At 36.6% G+C, this 12,366-nt stretch overlaps 1 protein-coding gene across 3 annotated transcripts in view; it reads right to left on the bottom strand.

Annotated features, from left to right (window-relative positions):
* Window positions 1-12,366, bottom strand: part of DPP10 (dipeptidyl peptidase like 10) — a 1,290,245-nt gene that overhangs the window by 305,407 nt on the left and 972,472 nt on the right. For all 3 annotated transcript variants that reach the window (XM_012535464.2, XM_004276493.4, XM_049712621.1), the window contains exon 5: window positions 6,012-6,086. In XM_012535464.2, coding sequence (XP_012390918.2) covers window positions 6,012-6,086 — 75 coding nt within the window. The remainder of the gene's footprint in view (window positions 1-6,011; window positions 6,087-12,366) is intronic.

Consider the following 12,366-nt stretch of genomic DNA (forward strand, 5'->3'; position numbering starts at 1 on the left):
AGGTCACCCCAAAGTGCCCCTGCAGCATTCTCTACCTTCCTACAGGAAGACTCATCTTTCCTTCCAATCATAAACGATCTTTTCTCCCTGTTTCCCCCATTTATCTATAAGAGTCTTACAGGAGAATATCATTTACCTTGATCTGTCCACAGATTCCTGTAGACAACAGGCACAAAACATTCTCAAATTCTGTGGAGCAGAACAACCTAGGAACCATGCTATAGGCTCAAAATATGAGAAACATTAATCTGGCCAGAAAAAGAAAAGCAGCTTCTCACTTTGTTCAAATTACCTTTTTGATGTTGTAGAACACAAATAATTTGCATGGGGGAAATAGTCTTCATATTAATCATATTAGAATTAATTAATAGTTGTACATCTCAACAGAAAAGATTCAGCCTAAGTTCAATAAAATTGACATTGATACAAAAATGAATATTATTTTGTCTTCTTTGCAAAGGACTAAAAAATTATTGGCTTATAGTTTCCATGATTTATTTAGCATGCAACTCCTGATGCAGAATCTTCAAAAACTGTCCATAAACCTATATTAGTAATCGTAATTGCTTTATGACTATGGATACAGTTAGTCCCCTACATAAGAATCTTCAAGCTGTGAACTTTCAAAGATGCTAACATGCATTCCCATGTCCAATCACGTTAAGTTAGTTCATATGTCTGGTGTACATTGTCGTGTGCATGCATCCTCTACAAGTGGTTGTGCTTTTGTGTACTTTACTGTACAGTACTGTATAGAGTACAGTAGTACAGTATCTTTATTTTAAGCCCAGGATGTCTGGAAGCAGGCGTAAAAGCAGTGGTGATGCAGGTGGTACTGCTAAGAAGCAGCAGGAATTGGAGGCCCAGAGAAAAGACGAAGAGAGACAAGAGGGAGAAGTAACTGAAGAACCGAAGAGATTCAGAACGCAGGAAATGGCACGGGGATTTTCTTTATTTGAGGAGGCACTGTGAGTTTTTGAGCCATACCCGAATGTAGAACGGTACATGAAGGATGCAGCAGCCGTTGAGAATACAATCCAGTGCTACCCTGTCATCTATGCCGAGAAAAAAAGAGCTACCACTTAGACATCACTGGATCGCTTTCTCAAGAGCGTAGATAGAAGTGAATCCAGCAAGGAACCAGAACCTGTGCCATCCACGTCAGGCGTGAGTGACATTGCAGCCTGCCCTCCGTCTCCTATTGCTGAGGATCCTTCAGCTCTACCATCTCCCACCTCCTCTCCCTCCTCCAGTCAGTAACACTTCTTGCCTGTTCACTAGATGCCAGCCCCTGGATGCCAGCTGTTGTACTGTACTATTGTACTTTTCAAGGTACTGTGCTGTAAGATTAAAAATGTTTTCTTTATTCTTTGTGTTTGTTTTTTATGTATTATTTGTGTGAAAAGTATTATAAACCTATTACAGTACAGTACTATATAGCCGATTGTGTTAGTTGGGTACCTAGGCTAACTTTGTTGGACTTATGAACAAACTGGACTCTCGGAACAGAACTCGTTCATACGTAGGGAACTTACTGTACTAAAATTGCAGATCATGGTAGTGTTTGTTAAAATAGTAGAGTTAACATGCAAAAAGCTAAGAAAAAAATAAAAATAAAGCTAAGAAAAAAGTCAGAATCATACTCTTCATCGCTCAGACACGATGATGATGCCAACTTAAGCTCTGAATAAAGCATTTCAACATTGGTAACCCACAGATTAGCATGATTCAACATTCGTAGCCCACAGGTTACACACAGAAGAACTCAGCTGTTGACCTAAAAGGCACTTTCTAAATTTGGCCTACACTAAATTATTGATATTTGATTCAAACTGAGAATATCAGTAGGGAAATAAAACTAAATTAGCTCTCCCCAGCCAGCTCCTCTGACTCCAAAATAACAGTGCTAGATCCTGTATATCCTCTTGCACAGGATCCCAGAGGCAGGATTATTATCACATGACCAGGACATTGTTCAGGACAGTAAATTTGAGTAAGTTTGAGAAGCATTCATATTTCTTCCCTCTTCATTAGAGTCATGGGGAAACTGAGGACAGGTATGGCATTCATGGAACAGTTTATTGTGTTGGGTGGTTTTCCAATAATACATCAAACATGTCCCTTCGGAGTCTTGCCCCTCCGAAGACTGGGCATGATTACATTCACTCATATGAACGATAGGTCTTTTTATTACTATGATCATTAGAAAGAGAGGTTTTGATCACTTGCCACCATAAACAATTGCAACTAAAATAGCATGAATGTTTATGCATAAAATATATAAAAAAATACAAGTTTATGTTTATCACATTGGTGGGCATTTCTCTAAGCTTAGAACAAAAATAAACACAACAAAGTGAAAGATAAAAATTCACAAAATTCAAAATTTCTCCAAGTCAAAAAATAATTAAAACCAAAAAATCAGTGATATATTTAAAGAAAGGACAATAAAACTAATGATTGAATTATACACACAGATGTTTAAAAAAATACTAAGACTACAAAAGATAAATGAACGGAGTAAATAAACGTTATTCACAATAAAAGTAAAAAAAAAAAACAACCTGAAAATAATAGTCAAATTGGTATTTAAATACATATTAAAATACATGTGTATCTTTATAGTATTTATATGGATACAAACATATGGATATATATTGAGCATATTTAATTTTATATATGAATATATAAATATACTCAAGGGACTACAGTCAAGAAACCATGCCTAAGGAGATTGATCTCCTTGATTAAAATGCTGGGCTGTAATGCATAAAAATTTGGGGGGCCTTGAGTATACTTCACATAGGATGAATATGAAATATTTGGGGACTATGTTAGTCAGCCTCTAAGATGGTTTCCCCAAATCCTCACCCTCTGGTAGCCCCCTCCAACACTGAATTAGAGCTGACTTGTGTGACAAAAAAATATACATACATGGTGAAAATAACAGGTTACTTCCAAAGAGAGATCAGGCAAGGCACTGAAATCTCTCTCTTTATCTTCTGCGCTACTCACTCTGGGATACTCCAAGTACCATGTTATGAGGACACTCAAGGAGCACTGTAGAGAGTTTCATGTGGAGAAACCTGAGGCCTCATGACGTCAGCAAGCACCCATTACCCACCCATGTGAGAGATCTACCTTGGAAGTCTATCCTCCAGCCTCAGTCAAGCTGTCAGATGACTGCAGCCCCAGCTGATACCTGATTGCAACATCATTAAAGCCAGAACCTCCCACTTAAGCCAATCCCAAATTCCTGATACACACAAACTGTGAACAACAGTAATTTTTTTTTTTAAGTCACTAAGTTTGGGGTGATTTATTACATAGTAATATAACACCAATACTTATTGTGTGTATGTGTGTGAATGTGTGGGGGGGTTGTGTATGCATTCAAAATTAGTAGTTAGGTTATACATAATCTATCAATTTAATAATTACTCTGTTTTTTCATCTTTATTGGACTATAGTTGCTTTACAATGTTATGTTAGTTTCTGCTGTACTACAAAGTGAATCAGCTATGCATATACATATATCCCCTCCCTCTTTAGCCTCCCTCCCACCCTCCCTATCCCACCCCTCTAGGTCTTCATAAAGCACCGAGCTGATCTCCCTGTGCTATGCAGCAGCTTCCCACTAGCTATCTATTTTACACATGGTAGTGTATATATGTCAATGTAACAGGCTATGTATTGCCTAAGGGCAGTATAAACCAACAAAACCATTTTGGAACGGTTTTTCAATATATAACAGGAACCTTAAAATGTTTTTAAGGCTATCTCAAAGAATAAAAAGTAATAATTCAAAATATATCAACAACCTAAATATAAGAACTGAAACTATAGAACTCTTAGGAAAAAACATAAGGGTACAACTTCATGACCTTGAATTTGGCAATGTAGTCTTAGATATGGTACCAAAAGCATGAGTAACAAGAGACAAAAATAGATAAATCATACTTCATCAGAATTTTTTAAATTTATGCACCAAAGAACATTATCAAAAAAGTGAAAAAGCAATCTACTGAGTGGAAGAAAATATTTGCAAATCATATATATGATAAGGGTCTTCTATCCAGGATATCTAAACAGCTCTCAAACTCAACTACAAAAAGAAAAAAAAAAAACTGCAATGGACTTGAATAGACATTTCTCCAAAGAAGAAACACAGGCCAACAAACATATGAAAATATGCTTAACATCATTAGTCTAATTAGGGAGGTATACACCAAAACCACAATGAGATATCAATTCATATACATTTGAATAGCTACAATAAGAAGAATGGAAAATAACAACTGTTGGTAAGGACACAGAGAAACTGAAACACTTGCACACTGCCCGTGGGAATGTAAAATGGTGCAGCCATTTTAGAAAGTGATTTGGTGGTTTCTCAAAAAGATAAACATAGAATTATCACATTACCCAGCAATTCCACACCTCAATATTTATCTCCAAAGTTGAAAACAGGTACTCAAAAAAAATGCTTGTGCACAAATATTTACAACAACACTATTCATAACAGCCAAAAGGTGGAAAAAACCCCAGCATCCTTTAATGGATAAATGAATAAATGTAATACATACATACAATGAAATAGTATTCAACCGTAAAAAAGGAATGAAGTACTAATCCATATTATAATGTGGATAAATCTAAAAAGCATGATACTAAGTGAAAGAAGCCAAACAGTCATATACTGGATGATTCCATTTATGTAAAATATCCAAAATAAGAGAAGACTTCGTGGAACTAGCAGAAGGATAGACACATAGATCAATGGAACAGAATAAAACAAATTGTAGCTACTGAAACCTGATTTTTCTTAAGTTTATTATCATTTTAATATAGCAGTCATTTTAAGTTAAAACTCTTTCGACAAATATTGTTTTAAAAACTTGAGGATGCTGCAATAGTTTGGTTATAAAGCTCAAGCACTTTTCCAACTCTTACATGTTTTTCAAAATCCCAATGAGTAGAGAGAACACAGAACAAAGGTAAAGGAAAAGGGCCAAGATTTATAACAGGAAAAAGATGTCTTTGATTACAGTCTCCCAGCCTTTGTAGTGTAAATTAATTATTTTAAATAAGAAATATAAACTTGTCTAAAAATATAACACATGTATATTTCAAAAGACTAAAACCATCAAGTAGAAGGTCCTTTGAATAGTAAAATTTCATGTGCTCGAAGGGTTTCAATGCATTATATGAGGCTTCCTTCCTGCTTTGTCTATAAATTTTTATTGTCTGCCTTAAAGCACACAAAACATTCTTGAATAATTTTCAAAATCATTTATTTTCTACAGAAGCTAATCTGCTGAATTGCCTTTTCAACATTTACTTTGCTTTTTAACAGTGCAAATTATATCTGAGTAAAAATACTCCACAACCATACATATTGCTCTAATTGTGCTATAGAGCTGACATGGAATAATGAAATACTAATTGCAGTTAGAACACTTTATTTGTTCAGAATTGATTCCTTGCCTTGCCCCACTTTTAGAAATTTCTACAACCACAAGGCTTATGCTCAAACACCAACAAAGAATCCTTTGACCATAAACTGAATCAATGTTTTCACCAGCTCTTCCCACAATACACACTGCAGCTCAGGCACAGCCATTAGGAAACCCCTTAATCTACATATACATACAACACAAGTAGATATTAAGGCTTATCCTGGAATTGTCGAAAGCCCCCATTTTTTGGATTTGCTAAGCTCTGCCACACTCTCCTTCAAAAGCGATGAACTTGGACCAGTACAGGCACCTAGCAGATCGTTCCAGTTATTTGCTAGCTGGGTGTGGAAGAAAGGACATTGTTGCCAAAACTCTCTTGTGCAATATCGGTTATCAGTATTCACCTGCACCTACCGGATATGTCAAATTTTCTCTAGTTGAGTAGATGACCAAGGAAAACTATGAACTCTCACTTGAACGCAACACAACTATGAACTGTCACTTGAATGCAACACACAATGAAAAATTTTTCTTCAAAGATCACTCCTTTACCTGTTTGACATCATATGCCAGAAGAACACATTTTAAATCTGGTGAAACTGAATGTCTTGATGCTTTGAAGGTTACCTAGAAATAAAAAGAAACAATTATTTTAAAGAGCTTAATAATGGAAAGATTGACATGCATTTGGATATGTAAGTATAAAAAAAGATGTCCATTCTCCTCATAACATTGTAAAATAGGCTTTCTCGTTCGTATTATAAGTATGCACAGGCATGTACATATGTATGACTTTACAGATGGATATAGAAACTTGGAGAGGCTATATTAGACACTTCATTAAGAAAAGTTTTGCTAATGTATCTCCCCTACATGTTATCACTTAAAGACTAAGTTAATATTTTCATTTATAAGAATAAAAAAGCAAAACATCATTGAACTTAAGTAACCAAAATGCTTTTATATTTGCATGTTGGATTAATCAAAAGGAAAAGAAATAGTGGCATTCTGGGGTGTCATGATTTTCTGTCTCTGCACTTTTGTTTTTTCTCAGGTTGTATATTTATATTTTTAAAAAGACATATGTTAAAGACAAAATCTCCTTAAAGGAAACTCCCAGAGTGAGGCAGATTAAAACACAAATACATAACTGATTATACTCAATATGTATATATGGTATAGAAATATAAACAAATGCACTACACATGTTTAATTTTGAGCTTTTTATTTTACCATTGAATAAATCCAATGTTAGAAAGACTTGAACATAAAGCGAAGGATAAATACACTGAGAGTGGGAAAATGGTTTTATTTGGGAAAGAGATTACATGTAATTTCATATCTAAAGAAAAGGCAAGCAAATTGAGTTGCTGCATCAGAAGCCTACAAAACGCAAACAAAAAAATAAAATAAACTGTACGTGGATTTTAAGCAAACTAATTTGTATGGTTTTTGCAGAGAAATACAGGTATAAATAATTGTATACATTTTATGTCTGGGCAGTTTCAACAACACTGGTCTCCAAGAAAAACAGAAAAGGGTGAAGTCAAGGTTTTAGTACTTAGAAATTCCCAAAGACAATGGAAAGGATAAGAAACTCAGAAGAACCAATATCTGGCAAAGTTTGCATGGTATAATCAAAAATATATTTGGTCTTTTTCCCTGGTTCCTGGCACAGAGCTTCTAAAATGCTTGGAATTTCCTGAGCGATAGAAGGGTCTTTTGTTAATTAATAACTAGCCCTCTTTGACCACACACAGTTTATGTTAATGAGATGACTCCAGGATTGGGGGTGGGGGGAGAGTGGCAAGATAGCTTCTGGAGAAGAACCAGCCACCTGATTAGAGAGTGAGAACTTTGAACCCTACCTGGAGGTCAGGGAGGGTGGTGGGACTGGAGCTGAAGTTCAAGCATATGGCCGATGATTTAATCAATCGGGCCTAGGTAACAAAACCTCAGTAGAAAACCTCTGAACCATGAGATTTGCAGAAGCTTCCTTGTTAGTAAACATATCAATGTACCTGGAGGGGACATATCCCAACTCCACCGAGACAGACTGTACTTAGGACCCTTCTCCATTCACCCTATTTACCTCTTCATCTGGCTTTTCATTTGTATTCTTTATAATAAACCGGTAATCATAAGTATAGTTCTTTCTGTGTCATTCTAGCAAATTATCAAATCTGAAGGGAGATTGTGAGAACCACCAAATCTGTAAACCAAGTCCGATAAAAATGCAAGTAGCCTGGGGTCTCAGGACTTGAAGCTGATATCTGAAATGAGAGCAGGCTGAGTCCTTAACCCGTGGGGTCTTCACTAACTCTGAGTAGTTAGTATCAGAATGAATTGAATTGTAAGTCACCCAGAGAATTGTTGTTGAAATAGCACAGACTGTTCATTTCTGAGCCAGATATGCAAGAGAATGGAGTACTCTGGGAGAAAATACTTGTACATGGTAACGTTGATTTAGAAGAGGTGTTGCCTATATACATCCATCTTGTACCATCCACTTAGAAGATCAGAATAATCACTGGCAATAATTCACCTCAAGGAATTTGTTTTTCATTTTTTCAAAAAGCCACTTCAATAATAATGAAAATAACAACAACAAACAACAATCACAACAGTAGGGCTACCATTGATCTATCAACTGTCATAAGCTCTGAAATTGCTTAGAATTCTGTGGTTCTCAATAATTCCCCCACCTCCTGCCCCATGACAAAGCTGTGAGGGAGGTATCTTCATTCTAACCCTTTCTTTTTTTCTCATTAACTTATTGTGTATTGAAACTTGATAGATATTAGCCTGTGTGAAATTTAGGGTGACATATAGAACACAAGGTCCTCTCACTCAGCATTGCACATTGCAGTATCAGGAGGTATACTGTTACACAAGAGGAGGTTTATTGTTATTTAAAAATTGGTTAAAAGGGCAATGCCATCATTCCAGTCCTATGGGAATAAGAAAACTCTAATAATACAGTTCTTAAACTTTTGTCAAGGTCACAGAGAAGTATATATAATGAAAGAATGCAGGAGGAACTCCTTTCATAAGCCCTATGCCAACAGGAGATTCTTTCTTTTCTCCTTTCCTCTCTTCCTCCCTTCCTTCCCTCCTTTCCTTCCTCCCTTCCCCTTTCCTCTCTCTTCTCTCTTTCTCTCTCTCTCTTGTTTTAAAGAGCTACCCTGTCTGAAGTCTGAATTATTTAACAAAAATTTCACCCCCCTCGTCCCCAACCGTTCTCACGGAACGTTGCTCACGCAAATTAACTTCACACGTTCACAGGTGCATCTGAGCCTCTGGTAACATTTTAGTATCTTTTACAGTTCCTACAATTATCCAGTCTGGCACTTTATTAATTATCACTATAGTGCCTTCAGCTTCTGCAGCATACAACCTGGGAAACTTTCCAAATACCTTTTCAAAGGCCCAAGCTGCTGAAACTTCGAACTTAGAGTTGTGCACGGGTGGTGCTGCAAAGAGACTTGCTGATGATACACGTCTAAGAAACACATCCTTGCCGCTTAGTCAAGGGCCAAATCCCTCTTAACCTAAGCCATTAATGTTATCGTCTGTTGCATCTGGGTGATTAATCCTTCCTAGCAGCCACCGGAGACCCCTTGGTCTACACTGACCCTAATTACAGACATTAATATAGTTCCAGTTGAGTCTCAACTTGATATGGCCTCATATTAGTGTTTTGGGAAGTCTGTTATTGCCAATAATGCTGTTATGTTACCTACATAGTTAATCACTTAATTACTATTGTAATAAAAGGATGCAGAAATATTTTCTACATGTGTTTATCGGGTATTATTCAGCAATGATGCTTACTAATGCATTTTTGAACAAAGGGCATTAAAATGCATGAACTCTGCCATCTAGGAACATTCGATTAAAGCCAAGTAAGGTGGGATAAACAGGAAAACAAATACGCGGTGGTTAACTAAACAAATCAACAAGGGAGACAAGACATTTGATCAGTTGAGATACAAATGCATGCTTTCAGGCAGCTTGGCGAGATTTTGTAGCACCTCATTTGTATGTATCATTCAACTATACCAAAACTAACTTATTGAACATTCAAAATAAGATGAACACCATGGTAAACACTGAAGGTGCTACAAAGTCGAAAAACAACATCACTAGAATCTTTCCCATCTCATACTGGGCAGGGTAAGACAAGCACTGTGTTTCTCTGCCCCAAATGCCTTAAAAGACTGGATGTGTGGTAGAAGAAAGCAGCTGAGTAAACTGAGGACAAATGGAGCAGTCAGGCTGTCAAAAGGGGGCAGTAGCCCCTCACCTTCAAATAATCATTATCTTATAGGAAATTATATACAGTATTTCTAACTTTCCAATTTTTTTCAAGATAAGCTGGAAATCAAGCTGTTAATTTACAATCTCATGATTCTTAAATTATAGCCCGATACTTTGAAACATATATGTGTACCAGATTCTGCCTAGGGGCTGCTAGTTTGCTTAATTTTGGTAAAGCAAAAATTGACATAAGGATAAGGGGGTGGGGGTGGGGGTGGAAACAATGCTATGAGATTTAAAAAACAGGTGGTGTACTTTTCATATACTCGGTAGTAATGTAAGTGAAAACTTCATGATCCCACGTTTTCCACTTAAATGAAATTATAGACTGCATTATGAGAACAACCTTTACAAATGTACATGTAGTTTTAAAAGATTCCCAGAGAGGTGGGGCTAACCCCATGGCTTAGTGTTAACATTATACATGTATTATTACCAGCATGAATATGGCAGAGCTAATCACTGTTTTCATGAATGGTGAAATTTAAAGCCAAGGAAGCAACAGAATCAGATTTGAATTTAGAATGATTCCTCTGGCAGTTGGGTGAGTTAGATCTGATGACATCTTGAGGTCAATGAGATCTGGTAAGAAGCTCTCATGACAATCCAGACAAGCAACGTCAAGAAGTTAAGAAAGATGCAAGGGCATAGGGAGGAGGGTACATCTGCAAGGGAGATTGCTGATAAAAACAAAAGAATTTATTGATTAGATCTGAAGACTAAGAAGAAAGTGTACAAAACAATTTTGGGTTTTCATGTTTTTATCACTGGGTAAATGTTGCTACTGCAAACAAACTTGGGAAAAAGCAAAAACCAGGCAAATTTTGAGGAAAATTTTAGACACACCAATTTTAGATATGCTATGGTTTTAATCCTAGTGGGATATCCAATAGGGGATATTCAAGCTTTTTGTACATAAGCCTGGAGTTTAAGAGAGATATCTGGAATTTTATGGAGTATTAGATGAAAGTTTACATTCAATGTAAATTCATTCTCATCAGACAAAAGGAGCAAAACCTCTCAAACAACATGTTCTACTATGAGTGGATCAGTAACAATGCAGTTATTATGAGTAATGTTTACGATTACTTTTATAAGTAAACCTGTTCCACCTGCCATAATAACTTCACCTCTCCCTGCTCTTTATTCAAGCTGTATTTCTCTCAAATATCATTCTAATTCTCCCTCTTTAAGCCTTCTCTGTCCTTTTCAGTGCAAGTGATTCGCCTGAGTCATATGTATACAATTATATGTGCAGTTCATTTAATCACTGATCACTTCCATTATTGCTCTTTTGGGTTGTTTGGAACCTTAATTTACATCTACTGCCACAGTGATGCCCCTATTAAGAGGCTCCATGGCAATGATTCATTCTTGTCAGAAACATTATAACTAGAGGTAAAACTAGACAATGGACTAGACTGTTCCAAGATGTCAGATATTGAATATCATGGCAAGAAATCATTAAACACAAACATAAATGTCAGAAGTGCTAGAACATATAAAATATGCATTTGTATAACTTAAGGCTGAGAAAAGAATGAGCAAGAGGAGAAGAACAAGAGATTGGATTAAAATGAACAAAAGCTGGTAGAAGACTTGGTTGCCTTAAGATTGAGAAATGACAGATGCATAAGAACAGTACAGTTCAGGTGAGTGTTATTCTAGATCTTGTAACATGCTGGTGATAAAAGTATGTATAGGTGGGCTTCCCTGGTGGCGCAGCGGTTGAGAGTCCGCCTGTCGATACAGGGGACACGGGTTCGTGCCCCGGTCCGGGAAGATCCCACGTGCCGCGGAGCGGCTGGGCCCGTGAGTCATGGTCGCTGAGCCTGCGCGTCCGGAGCCTGTGCTCCGCAACGGGAGAGGCCACAGCAGTGAGAGGCCCGCGTACCGCATTTATATATATATATATATATATATATATAGGCACCTCTATTACAAAAAAAAAAAAAATTACTGGTCCAAGAACTTGAGTTGGAGAATCCGCTAACTTAAAGTGTAGGTGGGTACACATTTTCAACAGATATAGAATGATGAAAACAAGAAAGTAGGTCTTTGAGGACCCTATGGTCTTTTTTTTCCTGATCCCTCCACCTCACCCAACCAATATCCTACACACACACACACACACACACACACACACACACACACACACACACACAGAGACATATACACACAAACACACACAGATTATGTTTAATTTATTTGGCTATAATTTCCCTCATTACCTAATCTAATTTTAGCTTATTGATAACTGACAAAAAATGTTTAGAAAAGTCATCTCTTATTCTAGAAAAATAAAATATTATTTTTTCAAGTATGTGATTAAGTATATATTGTCAATAAGCTTCTTTTACAATGCAGTCTATAAATAATCATGAAATGAGCATGAGGAAAGATTTTAAAAAGCCAGTTGACCTTAAGTGGATGGCAGGAGGGAAATGGTTACTATACAATTGATAAAAAAGGAAAAGAAGGTCGAAAGAAGGCAGAAAAGAAGGCAAACCAAATTGCAGTGTATTAAGGGATACCAAAGATGGACTCTCTTTCTCTGTCTGGCTTCAAATGAAAGAAACAAGGAAGA

Source organism: Orcinus orca, chromosome 7, assembly GCF_937001465.1.
Source record: "Orcinus orca chromosome 7, mOrcOrc1.1, whole genome shotgun sequence".
Lineage (NCBI taxonomy): Eukaryota > Metazoa > Chordata > Mammalia > Artiodactyla > Delphinidae > Orcinus > Orcinus orca.